The 25,217-nt window shown below is 36.9% G+C and overlaps 1 protein-coding gene across 1 annotated transcript; it reads left to right on the forward strand.

Moving 5' to 3' along the window:
- Window positions 1–5,682: 5,682 nt before the first annotated feature.
- Window positions 5,683–8,648, forward strand: LOC104097728 (small ribosomal subunit protein uS2-like). The gene is made up of 5 exons (XM_009604343.4): window positions 5,683–5,913; window positions 7,108–7,370; window positions 7,451–7,648; window positions 7,844–8,045; window positions 8,376–8,648. Exons 1-5 carry the CDS (start codon window positions 5,781–5,783, stop codon window positions 8,468–8,470), a joined length of 891 nt encoding a protein of 296 aa, XP_009602638.1. The 5' UTR covers window positions 5,683–5,780; the 3' UTR covers window positions 8,471–8,648.
- Window positions 8,649–25,217: the final 16,569 nt, after the last annotated feature.

The raw sequence follows: 25,217 nt of genomic DNA on the forward strand, positions 1-25,217 counted from the left end.
CAATTACATTATATTATGTGTTCCACGTATAGATCATATGGGCATTCTATTTTGAAAGAGGATTTCTAGCTATACATACTAGTGCTATTCAACAGTACTAACATCCCTTTTGCCGGGGGCGCTGCATCTTTAATGGATGCAGGTGGTTCTACAGCAGGTGGCATTGATCGGTGATAGCAGTACACTCCTTTCAGCCGATTTGGTGAGCCCCACTTCATTTCGGGGTCATGTATCTTTTGTTTCTCATGTACTTTGTGGTTGAGGTATAGTCGGGGTCTTGTTGCCGAAATTCCCATATTACTCTTCAGTTGTACTTAGAGGCTCCGTAGACAGGTTGTGGGTGGTATTTGATGTTGGGAATTGGATTAGAACTGTTGGTGTTTGGAAACATGTTTTCATTAAATCTATAAACTCGTACTATTTTGGAAATATTGAATGATGTTGTTAATAGGAATGAAATGGAAGCGGTTAATGAAATCTCTTCAGTATTTGATTAACGGAGTACATCTCCTCTTTATTCACGAATGAATCTGGGTAGAATGAAATATAACAGGCTTGCTCAGTCGGGTTCACTCGGTTGAGCACCGATCGCGCTCCTCGATTTTGGGGCGTGACACAAGATTCCCACCCTATCCGTTAACTTGTTAATCTAACATCTTGATTTTGCATGCACTTGGTCAAGCAAGCATTTACTTATGTCAAGTTTTCCAACTGCTTCTCCACATATGAAGCGTTCGTCACCATTGCTTGCATGACTATTGTGGTCGATGGAGAGTATCATGGATTGACACATAGATTGATCCTCGATTGGATCACCCTATGCGATGAAAGATGGGAGTATCCATCACTTGAAATATAATAATCTTCCTTCACAGCAGAGTTCTTGGATCCAGAGAGGTTAAGCAGAGCTAGAGTTTTCTTAATTATTTCAGCAACATTGCTTCCTCCTTCAGGTGCGTTCGTAGAGGATCTTGCTCCTTTTGAGGATAAAGATCCAAAAAATAAGGGTTAATATGAACGATACTTAGAGTGCTTTTTTCCCTAAAGAGCTTGCTATGCTCCTTGTAACTGGTCCAAAGCTTCTAAAGGTAACATCGAAGATGCTTTTCATATTGGCATAGAACTTGTAATTAGCAGCCTTAGTGGAAGTTGATTTGGAGTTGATTTTTAAGCCATTTTGGTGTTCTTGAATTTTGATGATTGAAGAGTTGAGATGAGAGGTATAGGTTGTTCCATTAGACTAGCTAGAATTTGTAGATAATAAATTTGCATCCAAAAAATAATATCGGGACCGAAAAATATTACAACAATCGTAGTATATTATTTCAAATAATATGAGTGTACAATCTCTATGAATCCTCTAATTCTTCTTTCTAACTGTAAATAAAATAAATTTAGAGGTCTTTGAGCTTGATCCTGAATTTGAATTCAATCTATCGCCACGAATGCCTTGATTATCGCCATGAACTCTAATTATGTTAAGAACAAGTAATCTTGATCTTGAATGCCTTATATTTGATTTCGTTCTTGAACTTGAATTTGATTGCTTGAAACTTGAAGCTTATAGAGAAATTTGTGGCGTTTGATCCACAAGCTCTCTCTTGCTTCTCATTATGATTTTTGGTCTCTTTTCTGAGTAATGAAGACTCTTATTTATAGTTGTGGGAGAGAAAAGTTGTAATAAAGATAAAATCTTTCCATTGATTTGATTGCTTGACTTGAATCACTGACCAATCAGATTGAAGCAGTGACAAGACCATATTTGATTGGTCAGAACATGTCACTTATACATGTGGCATCATTTCATAGGTCTTTTAATTTGGTTTGGCATGCTATAAATTTTAACACGTGGCATGATCTTATTGGCTCTTCCGTTTGACTTGGCATGTCATGTCATTTGCACGTGGTACCAAACTGGGCCTCTAGGATAAGATAGCCTTTTGGGCTCAACCAAGTCGGCTCATCATTCGTAGCCCTAATTAAATGGGCTACCCCAATAGATTTAGACTTATGTATTAAATCCACACATATTAGACATATATAACTAATCCAATTATATTAGCCCATAATATTTATTTGGATTAATATATCTTAAATATAATCAAAATAATTTTATGGATTTAAATTCAATAAAATTTAGATGCCTACAAGGTAAGATTGGTAAGTCACCCTCTCATCCTATAGACTATGAGCATTAGACATGGTCTAAATTAATCATGGCAATAAATTATTGACATATTCACCAAAGCACTGGACAAGGTTCATTTGGAAAAGAATATGCTGGAACTGGGTTCGAGTAAAATCAGATGTGTGCTTGCTTGAGTTTTTCCTCAATGATTGGCTAGTATGATATGCATTTAATGTATGCTAAAATCGCTTAAATATCTTTCCTTGTCTTATACTGTAAAACATATGCACTCAGACCAAGGTATAACAGTTCTCACAATGGTCTAATAATGCTACTCTTATTATCAAAACAAAGTGTCATTGCAGACTGGGAAGGAACAAGCAAAGGAACCTGGTTCATTAGTGTTTAGGTACACACTCACTCACTCTAAAGTCTAAACTAAATTCATATTCTGTTTGCAAGAGCCACGTTGATAAGCCTAAGTTTCATCTAAACAATGTGTCCTTTACCCTAAAATTTTAAACTTTTGAACTCCCAACCTCTCACGTGTCTTAAAGGTTGTCAATCACAACACTTGAGATGAGAAGAACTCATTCCCAAATTGTCTCAAACTCTTTTAAAAAAATCTAAATCATCCAAACCCTCAATATTCAAAAAAAAAAATAGTGACAAAAAGGTTAGCAAAGAAAAGTTTTCTTGCCCTTGAAGCCTAGAAGAAAATTAAAAAAATGATTCAGAAAGAGAAGAGGATGCACATATTAAGGGGGAACCAGAAGTTGAAATAAAAAGGAAAAGTATTAAGCTTAATGTTGTTAAGAAGAAGGAAAAGAAGAGTGCATGCAACAAAAAAATTAGTTATTGATTCTAGCAAGAACAAATGAAAAAAAGACTGAAAAGAAGAAAGTTGATAAGGTATTGTAGTTCACTAGACACAAAATGGTGAAAGGGAGAATTGTTACTTCAGTTGATAAAGAAAAAAAAACTTCAAAAATTTCCAAAATCCTTGAATATGATCTTTTACATTGTTCCTTATGAAATTTGTCAAATTCTCCTTTTGATCAGGTAGTATTTTATGGAACAATCATGTTTTTTAGTTCTATTGTGGTGTTGTAGTGCCTGCTTGAATATTGCATCTGGTCTTTTAAATATAATTCTTATTTGCTTTGATTTTACCGTTTTTGTTGGCTAACATCCTTCGATTGATATTCTTGAGAGCGTTTAATCTGATTGTTTGATGTGTAGCCCTAGTGGGCATAGGATTGAGATTACTCTCTTGTTACATGTTTGGCATACTATATGATATTAATTTTTTCAATGATGCCAATAGGGGAAAAAATTAAAATATACACAAAAGTGATAAAAAAGAACCTATTTAAGCTTCTTTTCATATAATATGTTCTTAAGTATTGTGTATATGTTATTCTGTGTTGGATGCATGTGTATGTATTATTTTGTGTTACATGCATGCATTATATGGGGCTTCCTTGTACATTTGTTTGTCATCATAAAAAGGTGAGAAATTGTTAGAAATTAGAGTTTTGATGATTAACAATTATGTCGCTTAGAAACAGGCTGAAGGACCTGATTCTTCGGTTGGTTCTTGTAAAGTGCTCATACTTAATTCTAGCGGGAGTAGGATTCACTTTTGCACGAAATATTATATTATTTTGGGTTTGATGACCTAGTAGCCACCCAATCAATAGAGAATCCCGGAGGATCTTTATTGTTAATTTGGAGACCAAGTTTGTAAGGAAGTAGAGCTAAATTTGGAGTTCATTTAAGGAAGAAATATAATTTCCTTATACTTTGGTTATTTTCTAGGGTTAGGAGATCCTTTATAGTTTCCTTATTTATTTCTAACTCTTACTGTTAACGTGTGTTTATATATACTTTGAAATTGTCTTCTTACAAGAGAGAGCACTTACGTTAAAAGAACAAAAAGCAAGAAGTAAATCGTGAGAGCAAGAGAGAGATCAAACTGAAGAACCAAGCCTTGAGATTCCTCTAGTTCTTTAGTTTGTCAAAAACTTGTAATAGGTGTTTTGAAATTATAACCTTATTTCCTTAGTTAAGAAGCACTTTTGAGAGGTTTTTCTTTGTAAGAGAATTCAAGTCTTAGACTAGAGTTAGCTTGAGCGTTTTGCTACAATCAAAATGATTGTAGGCAGTCAAGTGACTAAGATTTAGTCTCTTAGATTATAAGAGTTTGTAGTGAAGTTTTGTTGAGAGAAATCCCAGAGTTGGGTAGATATTTTTACTCCCTTAAGCAATGAGATTTTTCATGTAAAAACCTCCTATGTTATTTAAATTCGTACTTTACTAATTCAATTGTTTAGAGAGAGAACATGGCAAGAGCCAGGTCTTTATACAAGTGCCTAAGTAGTGCATCAAATCTAACAAGGCTTCATCAAAAGATTTCAATTGGAGCTTCATGCCAAGCAAGACCTCGTCCAGAATGCTTCACTCTTTCATTGTAAGCTGGGGTTCTCATATAAGTTTGAACCTTAGCGCACTGTACTGGTATTTCATACATAAAAGCTTTAACTCCATCACACCATCCTTGAATTTAATTTTGCAATTCAGAACTCCAAAATAATATCACGGAGTTAGAATTTATAAAAGTGAAACTCCATACCAATTGAAAAAAACGATTAGCATTAAGTTGTTGTCTGAATCTCAAATAGAAATGGTTGAGCATGGATAACATGGCTTATTTACATTTAAGTTTTAAAAATTTAAAGAGTTGAAAATCTACCACTATTTCGTAAATATTGTTTTGGGTATGATGAATGAGATAAAGAGTAAATAGTAAAATAATCATTTAATTATTCTGTAATTATATTTCAGATGGTAATTAAATATTAATCGCGGTCGAAAAACTGGCCAGCCCACACCATTTTTACGGAATGATCCTCGAGATCCTATTATGCAAAGATGAATTTTCATAAAGCACTATCGTTTAGAGCCTAGTAACTATAATTTGCCTAATTACTATTCTTAGCTATTGTTCAATTGCTATCAGTTTAACTTGTGTCACTTCTATTCAAATGCGCAATGAATACTACATGTATCAACTGTAGTCGTTCGAGCAATTATATACATTTGTGCAATGAATACAACATGTATCAACTGTAACCAAGGCGAAATACAAGGGTGTATACAAAGGATATAACTTGCATCAACTGTATTCGTTCGCACAACGAATACAACCAATCCAAAATACAGAAATATAGAAAAATAAAATGCTCTTGTTGAGAGTTGAACTCAAGACCTCCGCTAACTAAGCGGGGCTCTAACTAACTAAGCTACAAGTTACAGTTCAAAATAATTAATCTCTTATTACATGGATTTACTATTAAATTCAAATATAATTACGAATGGTAAATTTTCTAAAAGTATAGTTACGAATGGTAAATACAATATATATGTTTGATGTGTGAGGTAATTTTCCCTTGTGCAAATCACCCTCAAAATAGCGACATGGACCAGCCCAAAAATCCACAATGGTCCAGCCCAATACGAGTAACCTTTTATAGTCAGTTCTTCGATACAAAAAGGTTTACAGAAGAGTTGGTGTTAGTCTCGATCTGCCGCAAAGCCAAAAACCCTAGTAGCAGCAGACTAGGTGAAGGGGAAGAAACAGAGCACAACTATGGCGGCGGAAGGAAGGACACTGTCGACAAAAGAAGCCGACATACAGATGATGTTGGCTGCCGAAGTCCACCTCGGCACTAAGAATTGTGACTTCCAAATGGAACGTTACGTCTTCAAGCGCCGCAACGACGGTATATATTCTTATAATGTTACTACTTGTCTCATTTCTTTCAATATATGCTCATTTCATGATGATGAAACATTATATATTAGCAGTAAATAGCACGAGTTTATGCACACATTTGCAAATGCTTATAGTGATGCACTTTTATCGAACTGTTAGATTTCAATCAATCAAATATAAGCCGTAATTTAATTCGTTAGTCAAATATATATAGTGGATATTTTTTTGATGACTGGTATCCGGGCCAGTTTACACACACTTATCTCCTACCAGCACATGTACGAGACAACTCTATCCCCCAAAGCTTAGCAGATGAGAAGAAATCACCTTGCGTTTATTGTCTATGCTCGGATTTGAACCCGAGACCTCATGGTTCTCCACCCACTTTATTATTAGCCACACCCTTGGGTGCAAGTGGAATTGTTAGTGAGGAGTTTTATAGGGTCACTCTAACTAGTTCACGGAATATCAAATTTATACTTGTACTCCGAGGGACAACATGCATTGAATGAAAAGAAGCATCTTTAATTTGCTAAGACTGAGTCCAATATGCTGCAGATTTGTCAGCTTAGTCTATCTGGAAATGCTGGTTACTCAACTAGATGATCTTTTCAATGTTCTGATTTTTCATGTCTAAAGACTATGACAACAACAACTACGCCTCAGTCCCATACAAAGTTGGTGTCAACGATATAAATCCTAATTTTTTTCCTTAAGCTCAACTCATATTATCATCATGCCAAAATGAAATAGGAGTAGTGGTGAAAATAAGTTAAATAGTAATAATACTAGAAGTACTTTAACAAATTTAAAGCCTATTCCTAACTCACCTATATGTATCTTTTTCTTTCGTTTGGCCCTATTTAGCTAAGCCTGTATTGATTCCAAGTATTTGTAGGTCTTTCGAGACAATTTCTTTCCATGTGATTTTAGGTCTACCTCATCCCTTTTTAACACTTTTATTCACCATATTTTCACACCTACAAACCGGTGCACGTGCATCTCTGGGGTGACACAAGACATGACCCTGTGAATTACTTAGTTGACATAGAATCATTTATTTCATAGTGATATTTTTCCCTGCAATATTCATCCTCCGTTTTTGACTACTTCAACAAAATATATCTTCGGGGTGGCTTTTATTTGTCTAATTTTAAGTTCTAATCTCTGCTTATCTTGACCTATATATTTATATTCTTAGGTATCTACATCATTAATCTCGGAAAGACATGGGAAAAGCTTCAAATGGCTGCCAGGGTAATTGTTGCTATTGAGAATCCTAAGGACATAATTGTGCAATCTGCCAGGCCATATGGGCAGAGAGCTGTCTTGAAGTTTGCACAGTATACTGGTGCAAATGCAATTGCTGGACGTCATACCCCTGGAACGTTTACCAACCAGCTTCAGACGTCATACAGTGAGCCAAGACTCCTGATTCTCACTGATCCAAGAACAGATCATCAGGTTTTTACGTACTTTCCTGATACTCATCATCTCTTTTTTAAGCCTTCCAATGATTTATAACCTGTTTGAATACTTTGCAGCCAATCAAAGAGGCTGCGCTTGGGAACATCCCAACTATTGCTTTTTGTGACACTGACTCTCCAATGCGCTACGTTGACATTGGCATCCCTGCGAATAACAAAGGAAAGCATAGTATTGGTGTTCTTTTCTGGCTCTTAGCGAGGATGGTACTGCAGATGCGTGGTTCCATTAATCAAGGACATAAATGGGATGTCATGGTAAAGACTATCTTTAAGCTCTAATTGCATCTTCTTCATTTTGCCTTTGTTGGTTGCATGCTCCTCTCAAGGTCAATTGATAGCTTAATGCTCCATTTTGCAACCGGTACAACTGAATTTTAATTATAAATTATGACGTTTTTTGGCTGTGAATATCAGTATTTCATTTATGTGTGTTAATTTCCATTGTTGCAGGTTGATCTCTTCTTTTACCGGGAGCCTGAAGAGGCTAAGGAGCAACAAGAAGAGGAAGCACCTGCAATCGATTATGCAGACTACTCTGCTGGTGCTGCCCTCGGTGGTGACTGGTCTAGTAGCCAAATCCCTGAGGCCCAGTGGACTGGAGATGCTGCACCTTCTGGTCCAGTAGTTGCTAGTGGTTGGTCAGGTGAAGGAGGTTAGTTTGTTATACTGTTTCATGAAATTAGCCCTGGATGTTGACGTGACAGAGCAACTGCCAAACTAGTCACTCTATATCGTTCTTTCATCTCCCTTTGTATATCGCTATGGTTATTGTCATATTTTCTGCTAAGAAATTTGATACTAGTTGGAAGCTCTGAGATTGTCTTAGCAGATGGTGGTTTGCTTGTTTCTTTTTTCTCCTCAGACTGTAGTTGAACCTCCTCTCCAATCATCTGATGATTTTGAGTTTAGTTTTTTGTCTATTGTTTAGCCAAAATTTGGCAGCACTAGTAACTTTACATTCTTTTATTTGGAAAAATTGCAGTGGCTGAGGGAGGAGGCTGGGACACTGCAGCTGCACCTGTTCCAGTTCCTGTGTCAGATGCCGCCCCAACTGCTGGCGCCACAGGCTGGGAATGAACCTGTTTCCTTTAGGAAGCTCTTCATCCCTTGTGGATAAAGAGTAGACACTGTGAGTTCTACAAAAATAGTTTTGTTCATGGCACAGTTAAAGGATTTTGACTCTGTGGATGTACTGAATTATTTAATCATTGCCAGCACGGCTTTTTAGAGAATTTCAAAGTGATTTTGTTATCAAGAGTTGGAAACTGTCAAATTTATTATTACTGTCTTATTCCAAAATGGATAACTGTTATAAGAAAAATCAAATTATGGTGGATGTCTACTCTTCCTCCACGATCTTCTCAAATGCTTAATGACATTCAATGACATATTTCTATGCTTAATGACATATTCAATGACATATTTTTCTTTATTTTTCATGCATATATAAAAGCCTTGTAATAGATAAGAAAATACACACAATTGAAGAAGAAAACCTCTTCTTCTCTCTATCTCCATTTCTTGTTCATGTTTTACTAAATTGCTTTTATTTCATAACATGTCTTGTTCATGTTTTACTAAGTTGCTTTTATTTAATAACACGTTATCAGCACGATGCTCTAACCAATTGGAGATTATGTGCTTTAATCGAATTTTATCTTCTTTCAACTAGAGTTAGTCAAATTTCTTTTCGGTCCAGTAAACTCTACTTTTAAATTCTTATGTCAGCATATGTTTGCTAATTCATGTCTAGCTTTGAGTTTAATTCATGTCTAGCTTTGAGTTTACACTTATATGCAATATGACAACATGATAATCAAACCAAAAATCTTAATTTGCATATGTGTGAAACTTAGCTTCAATTATTTTTTTATGCTTACATGGTTAGAAAAGGAAAAGAATTCCTAACATTGTGTTCCATATATATTTGATTAGAGCACAATTGTCTTCTTATATCAAAAGTAGCTTTAATGTTTAGTAAAATTTATTTGTGGATTGAGTTGGATAAGTAGAAAATTATTTTTCACTATTTTAATGATTCATGCCCTTAAAATATAATAATAGTAATAATAATAATAATACTCGTAACTATTTTATTTTAATAAGATAAAATATTAGTACAAGAAGTATGTACTACACTAAAATTTTTATTTGTGATAGTTCTTATCAAATTAACACGTTGAATCATTTCTATATGGAAAGCATATAGTAGTAGATAGTAGACAGAGATTTGTTCCCTAATTTTTCTTTGATTCCCTGATTAACCTAAAGGTTCTGTTATATCTCTTTGTTTTTTTAGAGAGCATAATACTTAGTTTCCACAAAAATGTATGGTAACTAGTAGTACTATATTATTCTATTTGATACATCATTTTTCTTTAATGTTTTGGTCATATCACTTTCATTTTGAAGTAAGCTTATTTCAGTAAAGACCACATGTGAATTTTTAATATTATTTTATATTTTCATATATCTGTTTGACACTAATTACTTAGCTGATTTGAGTAAACGAAAAGTCTATTGTTGAGAATTATATCCAAATGACATTATGAATAGTTTAACTCAAAAGGTAAGCATTTCTTTCGTATTTGAAATTGTTTTTGTCCTTTGCTATTAATGATATCAACTTCAATGAGTTCAAGTCACAATGAACCATGAGGGTAAGACATCAGGATCAAGTCTTGATGCTCCATGATGATAAGAGTTGGGTTTGAGTCAGAATTCATTATGGCCTAACATGCCTTTATATTGGCAAGATATTTGGTTTGAGTCTCACTATACCATATTGATAATATAATAATGACTAAAGAAAAATAATATATTTTTCATGAAAAGGCATGAATATTGTCCCACTTGATTTGCTCCATTCTTGAAGTGAATGTGGTAGTGGCGCATAACAAGTCTGAATGAAGACAAGTGGTTGAATAATGAACGTAGGCGTTCCAAAGATCAAAATAATAATAATTATCACTATGATTATAAAAGGAGAACAATAAGGGGTTCTCAAAATAGTCCTTCAAAATGTGAAGGCAATGTTTACCATCAAATTGATATGAAAAATAATAAAGCACGACATTGATTATGATCCAAAGAGAATGTGACTTGTGATAAGCATTAAGAATGCAGACTCATTCCTAAAGGTGAATGTGGCAATATATGATAAAAGTAATGAATAAATACATGCAATGCATGATTAGATGAATACCACACAACTCACCTCTGAGGGAGGTTTGAGTGAAATAAAGAGAATAAATATTATTGTGTGGTTACATGAATATGTCATTGGTCGCGTACATGTGATACGCCAAAAAATATTTTGGTGTGCCTTATAAAAGATTATTAAAGGCAAAATTAAAGCAAGAAGTGATTTTGCTTATGATGATTTTAACCATGACAATTTATTAAGATATAAGTTTCTCCGTAAATGAGACATTTCACATATGAATGGTGTGACAAAAGATCTTGTAGTACAAAAGTTATTAAGAGCTCCGGAAAAATTAATTTGTTACTACCCGGATGAAAAAAATTATTCACGACATTGATATTGTAAAGTCTCAAAAGAAACTTTTTGAGTTTCAAATGTATACGTCAAAGTGGTTGGCATTTTGAGACTATAAATGAATGAAATATTGAATATCTTCATATTTCTATAATCATAACGGGTAAATATGAAAGATTACCCGATTTTCTTTCTATTTGTACTACACAAATATAAGCATGATGATGGAATCATATGTCACAAGTAAACTAGAGATTTACTGAAATAAATATTAGTTGGCATGACCGATTGACCATCTCGGTTGAATTATGATGCGAAAAATTAATTGAGAATTACATTGGCATATATTGAAGAAATATAAGATTCTTCAAGAATTTTTCGGTGCTGCTTATTCTCATGATATACCAGTTAAGGTTGGGATTGAATCCCTTGATTTATGGAACGAATAAAAGGTGATAAATATATGGGCACAGTCACCTTCCACGTGGACCGTTTACTATTATATGATTTTAATATATGCATTTATTCTATGGGCACATGTGCATTTGTTATCAACTTGCAGTTTGGTTTTTGCAATATTGATTGCTCAAATTATTAGAGCACGGTTCCAGAATATAAATTATGATGATTTATCTTGATAATACTGGTTTAAATCCAAAATGGTTTAGCAAAAATTGTATGCCTCCAATTATATCTAAACCATTGGTTATGAGAACAAAACTGCCAAAATAAAATTTGGTATGTGATGTATTATTTAATATACAACTGCACTTGTACGCATCTAGCCAAGTTATGATAAGTTCTCCCTATCACAATCGGTTCAGGGTCAGGAACCAAACAATTTCCATCTAGAAATATGAATATGCTATATGATTTAATTGTTTCACCACAATATATAAAGATGGATCCCCAAATAAGGTTAGGGATATTTGTTGGTGATACCAACAATAGGGGGAGAAAATGGGCAGCTGAAAAAGTAATGCATGTAATGAATTATTATGAGTACATCTAGATCCTCGTACGACAAAATGTGAACTTGAAGTTCAAGTGATAATTCATTTGTTAAATATTGCCAGGCGTATTTGCTGACCCAAAGCTAAATGTCATATTCATCTGCTAATGCTCCAAATAAAATAAAGTTCATAATGAATAGAGTCTATGACATGCGTGAAGCATAATAGACTAATCGGTTCCAAAGATAAAACTCCTTGAAGAAATAGAGGAGCAAATGTTCAAGATGGTCATAATAAGGAGGCAAGTGCTCCAGAAGAGCACCACGACATAACACTTTATAAGACCTCGTAGGAGAGGCTTAGGTACCTGAAAATAATAAGATAAATAGATCTCAATAAGTTATGTCTTTATTGGGTAATAGTAGAACCGATATAAAATGATCGTCGACGATATTGTTAATATAATGTAGAGCTCAATATTATTAATATTGATGATGATCTTGAGCTCAAATCTGTCATGAAATTTGGACAGATAAATGATTGGCCAAATGAAAAATACGCAATAAAAATTAATTTCACCTAAAAAAAATGAAGGTGGACGGATAGTCCCAACACCTGAAAGTATAAAGCCATTGAAGGTATAAATGTGTTCTAGTGCGAAAAAAAAGAAGAAGGTCAAGTCGATAGACATAAAGACGACTTGTGTCACAAGAAGCTTTGTAAATATCCTGGCATTGATTATATAGAGACATGTTCTCCTGTGGTGGATGTCGCCATTTCAGGTTTTAATCTGACAATACAAGAAAAACGTGATATGCGTATAATGGAAATCATTGAAGGATTTAAATTGTTCTGAAGCATATTAAGGTTTCCAAGAAATTTATTAAATAAAACTTCAAAAATTCTTATACGAATTGAAACAATCAGGGCGCATGTGGTATAATCGCCTGAGTGAGTACCTGTTGAAAGAAGGGTACAAGAATGATTCAATTTATCCTTGTGTCTTTATAGAAAGATCTGGATCTGAATTTGTTATAATCGTTGTGTATGTTGATGATTTAAATATCATTAGAACTCTTGGGGATCTTCCTAAAGCAGTAGACTATTTAAAGAAAGAATTTGAAATGAAAGATCTTGGAAAGACAAGATTTTGTCTTGGTCTACAAATTGAGTATATGAAAGATGGAATTTTTTTCATCAACCAGCGTACACTAAAAAGATTTTAAAGCAATTCTATATGGATAAAGCACATCCATTGAGTACCCCGATGGTTGTGAGATCACTCTATATAAATAAAGATCCATTCCGACCTCATGAAAATAATGAAGAGCTTCTTGGTGTTGAAGTACCATATCTTAGTGCAATTGGTGCGCTAATGTATCTTGCTAACACTACAAGGCCTGACATAACTTTTTCAGTTAATGTCTTGGCAAGATATAACTCTGCTCATACAAGGAGACATTGAAATGGAATCAAACACATATTGCAGTATCTAAAAGGGACTACCGATATGGGCTTATTTTATAGCAATGATTACAATCCCGATCTTGTTGGTTATGCCGATGCTGGGTATTTATCTGACTCACACATGGCTCGATCTCAAACAGGCTATGTATTTACATATGGAGACACTGCCATATCTTGGCGATCGACTAAGCAATCAATCGTGGCTACTTCATCTAATCATGCTGAGATAATTGCTATTCATGAAGCAAGTCGAGAATGTGTATGGTTGAGGTCTATAATACACCTTATTCAAGACAAATGTGGTTTGAAGTATGACAAACTACCCACAATATTATTTGAATACAATGCAGCATGCATAGCCCAATTGAAGGGATGATTCATAAAAGAGGATAGGACAAAGTAAATTTCACCAAAGTTATTTTTCACACATGATCTTCAAAAGAATGGTGATATCAATGTGCAACAGATCCGTTCAAGTGATAATATGGCTGATCTGTTCACCAAATCTCTACCGACATCAACCTTCAAGAAATTAGTGTACAAGATTGGGAAGCGAAGGCTCAAGGATGTGAATTGATGCTCTCATCAGGGGGAGTTAATACGCGTTGTACTCTTTTACCCTTACAAGGTTTTGTTCCACTGGGTTTTTCTTGCAAGGTTTTTAACGAGGCAACCAAAAGGCGTATTTCTAAACATGTGTACTCTTTTTCCTTCACTATGATCTTTTTTCCATAGGGGTTTTTTTTCCTAATAAGGTTTTAACGAGGCACATTATCTATGGACATCCAAGGGGGAGTGTTATAAGAAAAATCAAATTATGGTGGATGTCTACTCTTCCTCCATGATCTTCTCAAATGCTTAATGACATTCAATGACATATTTCTATGCTTAATGACATATTCAATGACATATTTTTCTTCACTTTTCATGCCTATATAAAGGCCTTGTAATAGATAAGAAAATACACACAATTGAAGAAGAAAACATCTTCCTTCTCTCTATCTCTATTTCTTGTTCATGTTTTACTAAATTGCTTTTATTTCATAACAACATGTCTTGTTCATGTTTTACTAAGTTGCTTTTATTTCATAACAATAACCAAATTCTCTTTAGGAGGGTTTACTTTATCAATTATTGTTCTCGGACATTCAATTTATTTGAATTTGAAAATTAGAGTTCTGGGTTCCATAACTGCATGAGAAGCATAATACATCTATCTATATTATATTAAAAGCATGAAGACCCTTAGCGAAATGTCGTTCGCTTTTTTTACCTTTTAAAAATAGGTTTCACATTAGATAAAATAGTCATCTAACTTAAGTTATTTTTCTAATATTTAGCACTTTTAAATCAACTACAATTTTGCTTACTAAATTGTTCCTTATTTGACTATAGGACTTTAAAGGCAAATTAATTAAACTTTTACCTTATATAAACTCATTTTGCTTAATTAATACCCCTTTATCATTTTCTTTAATCACGAAATACGTGTTGAGAACTATGTAAGTTTTCATTACTAAGTTCTTCCTTATTTAAAATAACTAAAAAAGATATAGAAAAAGCAACCAAATTCCACAGAAGTTTTTAGCATGAAATACTTGGGCAAACTGTAACAGCTTGTTTGGATGGTTGTTACCCATTGTATTGTACGATGTTTGTTTTGATTGTTACTTAAATTTTATTGTATTGTATCGTTAAATCCGTCATTACATAACGACAAAATGTGCCACTTTATGTAACGACTGATTTGGTGTGGTCGCGTCGTTACCTTGTCTTTTTATCTCAATCTCACCCTTCATTATTATTAAATAATTTTATTTTATCATTTACCCTACTTTTTTATATAGTAATTTTACCATGTGTCATAATTTTTCTTTATAATATTGCAAGTTTATTCTTCATATTGCTGGTGTGTGATATCATGGAATGATGGCAAACGACACAATCTATCCAAACATTGTATTTATCAAACGACACAGTACAATACAATACACTACGATACGATACATTATGAAACGATATGTAACAACCATCCAAACAAGCTGTAAATATAAAGTCTTGCTTTTTGGAAGAAAGTTCTAATACGTAGGATTTAAAATCTTAAAAATTTACCTTCTATGCAAATAATTTAGTTAAATAATATTTATATTATAATTTTAGTATTATAATTAAAAGTTATCTAAATGATAAAAGACAACATATCTTAACAACATCATTCGTGAACTAAGTGAACTAACATTCAATCAATACTCAAGTACCATATCACTAAAATATTATCAACGAATAACTTTTAATTAGTAAACAGTAAACTTTTTTAACACAAAAAAATCTTAAAATGCGTATGGAAATAAATTTTGAACATTATTATAATTTTCTATATACATACTGTAACGACCCGGCCAGTCGTTTTAAAAGTTGTAGCCCCATTCTCCTATTTACTGCTCATTATATGCTTTATAACTGTTATGTGACTTGCCGGGGTAGTCGGTTCGGGTCCGGAAAGATTTTAGAATGAATTGAAACACTTAGTTTCAAAGTTTAAAACTTAAGTTGAAAAGGTTAACTGGATGTCGACCTATGTGCAAACGATCCCGGAATAGAATTTTGATGATTCCAACAATTCGGTATGGTGATTTTAAATTTAGGAACATATTCAGAATTTTATTTGGAAGTCCGTAGTTAAATTAGACTTGAAATGACTAAAATAGTAATTTAAGTTTGGAAGTTTGACCGGGGAGTTGACTTTTTGATATCGGGGTCAAAATTCAGTTCCGAAAATTTTTATAGTTCCGTCACGTCATTTATGACTTGTGTGCAAAATTTGAAATCAATTGGACTTGATTTGATAGGTTCCGGCATCAAATATAGAAGTTAGAAATTCTTAAGTTTCATTAAGCTTGAATTGGGGTGTGAATTGTGATTTTAGTGTTGTTGGATGTCATCTGAAGACTCGACTAAGTTCGTATGATGTATTAGGACTTGTTGGTATATTTGGTTGAGGTCCCGAGGGGCTCGGGCGCATTTCAGATGGTATTCAGATTATTTTCCTTCATTTTGGCACTGCTGGTAGCTGCTGTTTGCTGGTGTTTCAAACCTTCTTCACGATCGCGAAGATTAGGATGCGATCGCGTAGGCTTAGTTGAAGGCAGTATTGATTTTGTTCTTCGCGAGCGTGTGAGGTCAACCACGATAGCGTAGGTTGGGCCTATCTGTGCATCGCAATAGCGTGGCATTGTTTGCGATCGCGTAGGGGAAACTTGAGAAGAAGCTGGGCCACGCGTTTGCTCTATGCGACCGCGTAGGGGAAACTTGAGAGGAAGCTGGGCCACGCGTTTGCTCTATGCGATCGCGTGAGGAGGGGTGCGATCGCGTAGAGTTGGAATCTTGTGCATCGCGATCACGTGACATTGTTTGCGATCTCGTAGGGTTAAACCTAGGCAGTGAAAAATTGTGCTTCGCGATCGCGCGTGATTGTTCGCGATCGCGTAGAGTAAATGTGTGGGCAGAGAGTTTAAGTTTTGAAAATGGGACTTTCATTTTTGACGGATTGGAGCTCGGGAAGAGGCGATTTTTGGGAGATTTTCAGAGAAAACATCGGTGTAGGTGTTCTTAACTCAATTTTGGTAAGATTACCCAAATCCATCACTGTTTTTAACATTTAATTGGTGATTTAAGTTGAAAAAATTTGAAAACCCTCTTGGATAGATTTGAGGATTTGAGGGTCGAATTGTTATCGGAATTTAGTCACTTTGGTATGGTTACACTCATGGTTGAATGGCCATTCATATTTCGTAACTTTCGCCGGATTTCGAGATGTGGGCCCACGAGCAATGTTTGAGTTAATTTTGAATTTTTATTGAAAAATGTAGTATTTTCTTATGGAATTGATTCTATAATTTTTGTTGATTGTATCGAATTAATTATGACTAGATTCGAGTCGATCGGAGTCGGAAAATCAAGAAAAAGGCATACTACTTGAGTAAATTGGAGCAAGTCGAGGTAAATGCTTTGTCTAACCTTGTGTGGGGGAAATTTCCCTAGGATTGGTATTGATGTGATAATTGCAATGTGTTAAAAGTCATGTACACGGGGTGACGAGTGTGTACACGGACTAAATGTGAAAGGTTATGTCTTTTTTATTTGTGTAGATCACTGCTGCATATTAATTAAATCATTTTATCGTGTTATATTCTTCATCATTGATCTGATTTTTATACTTTAAATTTGCTTGGCCTTTTCGTGCTAATTGTTTTACTTGTTTAGTTGAAACTTGGTTTCTTTTATTCTATGCATTAATTGGAGGTTGATTTTCTTTAAATTAAATATTATTAAAAATGAAGTATTTTACATTTAAAAATTTGATATTTAGACAGGTGTTAAATTTATAAAATATTATTTTTGTTGAATATTTTGTAAGATTTTTGTACTCATTGAGATGGAGCTGTGAACTCTTTATTGTGGAGAAATATTATTGTTGATTTATTTTGGTATGAGCCGTGAGCTCTTTATTGTGAAAAAATATTATTTTTGATTTATTTTGGCAAGTTGAATTATTTGGACACTTGAGGTGCAAATTGTAATATATTGTGATATTGATACGCATGCGGTGGTATAAGGTTTGGGTGTTGAAACGCATGCGGTGAGATAAGGGTGGCTTGATACGCGTGGCTAGTAGTGGAACTACTAGAAGTCATGCGGTGTGATAAGGGTGGCTAAAACGCGGGATGCTATTTCGGAAAAAAAAAATTTCTTTAAAATTAAATGTGAAGGTTCCCGCGGTGATATAAGGAAATGGGATATTGTGAATTTATTTATGATTTGGGACTACGAGGCGGTACCTCGAGAGTGCCCTTGTTGATATTGATTTATGGCCGTAGTTGTCTTTGATTATTGTTGTGATTTTTCTTAAAGTTGAAAAGAATTCTGTTTTGTTTCCGCGAGGTATTATTTGCCATTATTTTGTGTAGTAAATTGGTGATATACTACTTACTTGATTCATTTTCATTTTCATTTCATTTTTATTATATTGTTAAATATTTCATCTTGTCTTTTATTATTCCAGTAGGGCCTGAGATAAGGGTGGCTTGATACGCGTGGCTAGTAGGGGAACTACTAGAAGTCATGCGGTGTGATAAGGGTGGCTAAAACACAAGATGTTATTTCGGAGAAAAATATTTTCTTTAAAATTAAATGTGAAGGCTCCCGCGGTGATATAAGGAAACGAGATATTGTGAATTTATTTATGATTTGGACTACGAGGCGGTACCTCGGGAGCGCCCTTGTTGATATTGATTTATGGTTGTAGTTGTCTTTGATTATTGTTGTGATTTTTCTTAAAGTTGAAAAGAATTCTGTTTTGTTTCCACGAGGTATTATTTGCCATTATTTTGTGTAGTAAATTGGTGACATACTACTTACTTGATTCATTTCCATTGTCATTTTATTTTTATTATATTATTTAACATTTCACCTTGTCTTTTATTATTTCAGTAGGGCCTGACCTGACCTCGTCACTACTCTACCGAGGTTAGGCTTGGCACTTACTGTGTACCATTGTAGTTTACTCATACTACGCTTCTGCACATCTTTTTGTGCAGATCCAGGTACATCCTACCAGTCCAGACATCAGTGAGCTACCTGTGTATGGAGACTTTGAAGTATATCTGCCAGCGTTCGCAGACTCCGGAGTCCCCTTCTATCATTATTATGTTGCTTCCTTATTTTTTCTAGCCCCTAATATATAGATACATTGAGGATAAATTCTTAGAAGCTTGTGACTTATTTCTATTGGGGTTTGGGAGTTATAATTATGTGAATTTGCAAATTTATTTATTTCATATTTTTACTGTTATTCCGCATTGATAGGCTTACCTAGTCTTTGAGACTAGGTGCCATCACGATATCCTACGGAGGGAAATTTGGGGTCATGACAAGTTGGTATCAGAGCTATAGGTTCATAGGTATTATGAGTCACAAAAGGTTTAGTAGAATCTTGCGGATCGGTACGGAGACGTCTGTACTTATCTTCGGTAGGCTATGGAACTGTTAGGAAAATATTTACTTCTTTGATTTCTTATCGTGCGCATTTGTTGACTTCAAAATTTTAAACCATTGTCTTTCTATTCTCTCATAGTTGGTGAGTACACGCATAATTGGATCCAATGATCAGACACCCGCGCCCCCTGTTAGAGCCGCAAGAGGCCGGGGTCGGGGCAGAGGCCGAGGAAGACTACGTGGTGCGGTCAGAGCACCTGCACGAGCTGCTGCAGTAGAGCCACTAGTAGCTCCAGTTCGAGAGCAGGCACCTGAGACGCTTGTTACTACTCCTACACTTCAGGAGACCCTTCCCCAGTTTTTGAGCATGTTTGGCACTCTAGCTCAGGCAGGGTTGATTCCACTTGCTCCTGCCACATCTCAGGCCAGGGGAGGAGCACAGACTCCCGCCACCCGTACCCTAGAGCCACGGGCCAGGTTGACCATGCCCCAGAGATTATACCAGTGTAGCCAGTTGTCCCAGTTCGGTCTGAGGTTAGGACAACAGTTTCAGAGGGGGAGCAGCTCAGGCTCGAGAGGTACAAGAAATACCATCCTCCCACATTCAACGGTTTAGCTTCAGAGGATGCTCAAGGTTTTCTGGAGGAATATCACCGCATCTTTCGTACTATGGGTATTGTGGATTTCAGCGAGGTTTCTTTCACGACATTCCAACTTAGAGGAGCAGCCTACCAGTAGTGGCGGGCATATGAGTTGGTTAGTCCGGCTGAGGCAGCTTCACTCACTTGGACTCAATTTTCAGATATGTTCTTAAGAGAGTATGTTCCTCAGAGTCTTAGAGATACATGATGCGTAGAGTTTGAGCAACTGCGCCAGGGTTCTATGACCGTGTCGGAATATGCGGTCCGATTCAGTGATTTGGCTAGACATGCACCAGCCCTAGTTGCTACTGTTCGAGAGCGGGTTCGCAAATTTATTGAGGGTCTCCACCCTAGTATCAGATTCAGTATGGCTCGAGAGCTAGAGATGGACATCACATACCAACAGGTGGTGTCAATTGCTAGGAGATTGGAAGGTATGCGGATCCGGGAGAGGGAAGAGAGGGAAGCTAAGAGACCCCGAGATTCTGGCACATACAATAATTCTCGTGCCCCAGCTACAGCCCGTCATGGTAGAGGTTATGTGAGCCATCCTATTCATTCAGCACTTCCAGCTTCCAGTGGTATTCCGGCTACTCCCAGACCTCAAGTTTCATATTATGCACCGCTAATGTCTACTGCACCTCCTGTACGGGGTGCTTTCAGCGGGCAGTCTAGTCGACCAGGCCCGAGCCAGTCCCAGCAGCCACGTCCTCCGAGTGCTTGTTTTGAGTGTGGTGACACTCGTCATATCATGAGGGATTGCCCCAGACTTAGGATGGGCGCACCTCCACAGGTTTCTCAGGCCCCACCTATTCCATATAGCCCTAAAGCTTCTCAGGCCATGATTACTGCACCAGTTGTCACTCCACCTGCATAGCCAGCTAGCGGTGGTGGTCGGACATGTAGAGGTTGCCCTAGAGGGGAGGTCAGGCTAGATATTATGCCCTTCCTGCAATGACAGAGGCCGTTGCATCTGATTCTGTTATCACAGGTATTATTCTGGTCTGTCATAGAGATGCATCAATCTTGTTTGATCCAGGCACTTATTCTTATGTGTCGTCTTATTTTGCCTCGTATTTGGGCGTATCTCGTGATTATTTGAGTTCTTCTGTTTATGTATCTACACCCGTGGGTGAATCTATTATTGTGGACCGCGTGTATTGGTCGTGTTTGATTGTTATTAGTGGTTTTGAGACCAGAGCTGATTTATTATTGCTCAGTAAGGTGGATTTCGATATTATTTTGGACATGGACTAGTTGTCTCCCTATCACGCTATTCTTGATTGTTACGCCAAGACGGTGACGTTGGCTATGGAAGGTATATCACGGCTAGAGTGGAGAGGTACCTCGGATCATGTCCCTAACAGGGTTGTTTCATTTCTTAAAGCTCAACGAATGGTTGAGAAGGGGTGTGATACGTATCTGGCCTATGTGAGAGATGTTAGTATTGATACTCTTACCGTGGAGTCAGTTCCTGTAGTAAAGGATTTTCCTGATGTATTTCCAGCGGATCTTTCGGGTATGCCACCCGACAGGGATATTGACTTTGGCATTGATTTGTTATCGGGCACTCAGCCCATTTCTATTCCACCATATCGTATGGCCCCAACAGAGTTGAAAGAATTAAAAGAACAGTTACAGGAGTTGCTTGATAAAGGCTTTATTTGGCCCAGTGTATCGCCTTGGGGTGCTCATGTCGTATTTGTGAAGAAGAAGGATGGTTCTATGCGGATGTGTATTGATTACCCCCATCTGAACAAGGTTACAATGAAGAACATGTATACATTGCCACATATTGATGACCTATTTGATCAGCTTCGGGGTGCCAGGGTATTCTCTAAAATTGACTTGCGTTTAGGCTATCATCAGTTGAAGATTCAGGGGCCAGATATCCCGAAGAGTGCTTTTAGGACTCGATATAGTCATTATGAGTTTTTTGTAATGTCATTTGGGCTGACAAACGCCCTATCAACATTTATGCATTTGATGAACAGTGTATTTCATCCCTATCTTGACTCCTTCATCATTGTATTTATTGACGACATTCTAGTGTATTTTCGGAGTTAGGAGGATCATGAGCAGCACTTGAGAACTGTGCTTCAGACTTTGAGAGAAAAGAAGTTATATGCAAAATTTTCAAAGTGTAAATTCTGGCTTGATTCAGTGGTATTTTTGGGTCATATAGTTTCATGCGAAGGGATCAAGGTGGATTTAAAGAAGATTGAAGCAGTGCAGAGTTGGTCTAGACCGTCCTCAGCTACGGAGATCCGGAGTTTCCTTGGTTTGGCATGGTATTATCGCCGATTTGTAGAGGGTTTCTCTTCTATTGCTCCACCTATGACCAAATTGACCCAGAAAGGTGCTTCGTTCAGGTGGATCGAGGAATGTGAGGAGAGCTTCCAAAAGCTCAAGACAACTTTGACTACAACCCAGTCTTGGTATTACCTACAGGTTCAGGGTCTTATACTGTATATTGTAACGCGTCGCGTATTGGTCTCGGCACAATGTTGATGCAAGACGGTAGGGTGATTGCCTATGCATCCAGACAGTTACAGGTACATGAGAAGAATTATCCGGTCCATGACCTTGAATTAGCAGCTATTGTTCATTCCTTGAAGATTTGGCGGCATTATTTGTACGGTGTCCATTGTGAGGTCTACACCGATCACCGGAGTCTACAACATCTGTTTAAATAGAAGTATCTTAATTTACGGCAGCGGAGATGATTGGAGTTGCTTAAGGATTATGATATCACCATTCTCTATCATCCTGGGAAGGCCAATGTAGTGGCCGATGCCTTAAGTCATAAGGCGGAAAGTTTGGGCAGCTTAGCATATTTACCGGTAGTAAAGAGGTCTTTAGCCCTGGATGTTCAGGCTTTGGCCAACCAGTTTATTAGATTGGATGTTTTCGAGCCGGGCCGAGTTTTGGCTTGTGTGGTTTCTCAGTCTTCTCCTTATGATCGTATCAAGGAGCGTCAGTATGATGACCCCCATCTACTTATCCTTAAGGATACAGTTCAGCACGATGATGCCAAAGAAGTCACTATTGGAGATGACGGTGTATTACAGATGCAGGGCAGGCTATGTGTACCCAATGTAGATGGCTTGCATGAGTTGATTCTTCAGGAGGCTCACAGTTCGCGGTACTCCATTCATCTAGGTGCGGCGAAGATGTATCAGGACGTAAGACAACACTATTGGTGGAGGCAGAAGAAGAAAGACATAGTGGAATATGTAGCTCGGTGCCTAAATTGTCAGCAGGTAAAGTATGAGCATCAGTGGCCAAGTGGATTGCTTCAGAAGTTAGAAATTCCGGAGTGAAAATGGGAGCGGATCACTATGGATTTTGTGGTTGGACTTCACGGACTCAGCAGAAGTTTGATGCAGTTTGGGTGATTGTGGATAGGCTGACCAAGTCAATTCATTTTATTCCTGTGATGACTACCTACTCTTTCGAGAAGTTGGCTCGAATCTATATTCGTGAGATTGTCAGACTTCATGGCGTACCGATATCCATCATCTATGACCGGGGTACGCAATTTACATCACGGGTCTGGAGGGATGTACAACATGAGTTAGGTACTCGGGTTGAGTTGAGCACAACATTTCACCCTCAAACGGACGGACAGTCTGAGCGCACTATTCAGATACTGGAGGATATGCTCCGCGCTTGTGTGATAGATTTTGGGGGGTGCTTGGTATCAGTTCTTACCACTTGTGGAGTTTGCTTACAACAACAGCTACCAGTCGAGCATTCAGATGGCTCCGTATGAGGCCTTGTATGGTAGGCGTTGCAGGTCTCCAGTGGGTTGGTTCGAACCGGGCGAGGCTAGGCTATTGGGTACAGACTTGGTTCAGGATGCCTTGAAAAAGGATAAATTGATTCAGGATTGACTTCGTATAGCCCAATCTAGATAGAAGATTTATGAGGATCAGAAGGTTCGTGATATTGCATTCATGGTTGGTGAGCGGGTCTTGCTCCGTGTTTCGCCTATGAAGGGTGTGATGAGGTTCAGGAAGAAGGGCAAGTTGATCCCTAGGTATATTGGGCCTTTTGAGATTCTTGAGAGAATTGGAGAGGTGGCTTACAGACTTGCACTACCAACTAGTCTCTCTGTAGTTCATCCGGTATTCCATATTTCTGTGCTTCAAAAATATCACGGCGATCCGTCTCATGTGTTAGACTTCAGTTCCATTCAATTGGACAAGGATCTATCTTATGCTGAGGAACCAGTGGCTATTTTGGACAGGCAGGTTCGAAAGCTGAGGTCAAAGAACATTGCTTCCGTAAAGGTTCGGTGGAGGGGTCATCCGGTCGAGGAGGCGACTTGGGAGACCGAGCAGGATATGTGCAGCCGTTATCCTCATCTTTTCACCACTTCAGGTATTTCTCTATGCTCGTTCGAGGACGAACGATTGTTTTAAGAGGGGGAGGATGTAATGACTCGGCCAGTCATTTTAAAAGTTGTAGCCCCGTTCTCTTATTTACTGCTCATTCTGTGCTTTATAACTGTTATGTGACTTGCCGGGGTAGTCGGTTCTGGTCCGGAAAAATTTTAGAATGAATTGGAACACTTAGTTTTAAAGTTTAAAATTTAAGTTGAAAAGGTTGGCTGGATGTCGACCTATGTGCAAACGACCCCGGAATAGAATTTTGATGATTCCATCAGCTCCGTATGGTGATTTTGGACTTAGGAGCATGTTCAAAATTTTATTTGGAAGTCTGTAGTTAAATTAGGTTTGAAATGGCTAAAATAGTAATTTAAGTTTGAAAGTTTGACCGGGGAATTGACCTTTTGATATCGGTGGTGGAATCCAGTTTCGAAAATTTTTATAGTTTCGTCACATCATTTATGACTTGTGTGCAAAATTTGAATTCAATCGGATATGATTTGATAGGTTCCGACATCGAATGTAGAAGTTAGAAATTCTTAAATGTTATTAAGCTTGAATTGGGGTGTGAATTGTGATTTAATCTTGTTGGATGTGATCTGAAGACTCGACTAAGTTCGTATGATGTATTAGGACTTGTTGGTATATTTGGTTGAGGTCCCGAGGGTCTCGGACATATTTCGGATGGTATTCAGATTATTTCCCTTTATTTTGGCACTGCTGGTAGCTGATGTTTAATGGTGTTTCAAACCTTCTTCGCGATCGCGAAGATTGGGACGCGATCGCGTAGGCTTAGTTGAGAAACTATTGATTTTGTTCTTCACGATCGCGTGAGGTCAACCACGATTACGTAGGTTGGGCTAGTCTGTACATCGC

Source organism: Nicotiana tomentosiformis, chromosome 6, assembly GCF_000390325.3.
Source record: "Nicotiana tomentosiformis chromosome 6, ASM39032v3, whole genome shotgun sequence".
Classification (NCBI taxonomy): Eukaryota; Viridiplantae; Streptophyta; class Magnoliopsida; order Solanales; family Solanaceae; genus Nicotiana; species Nicotiana tomentosiformis.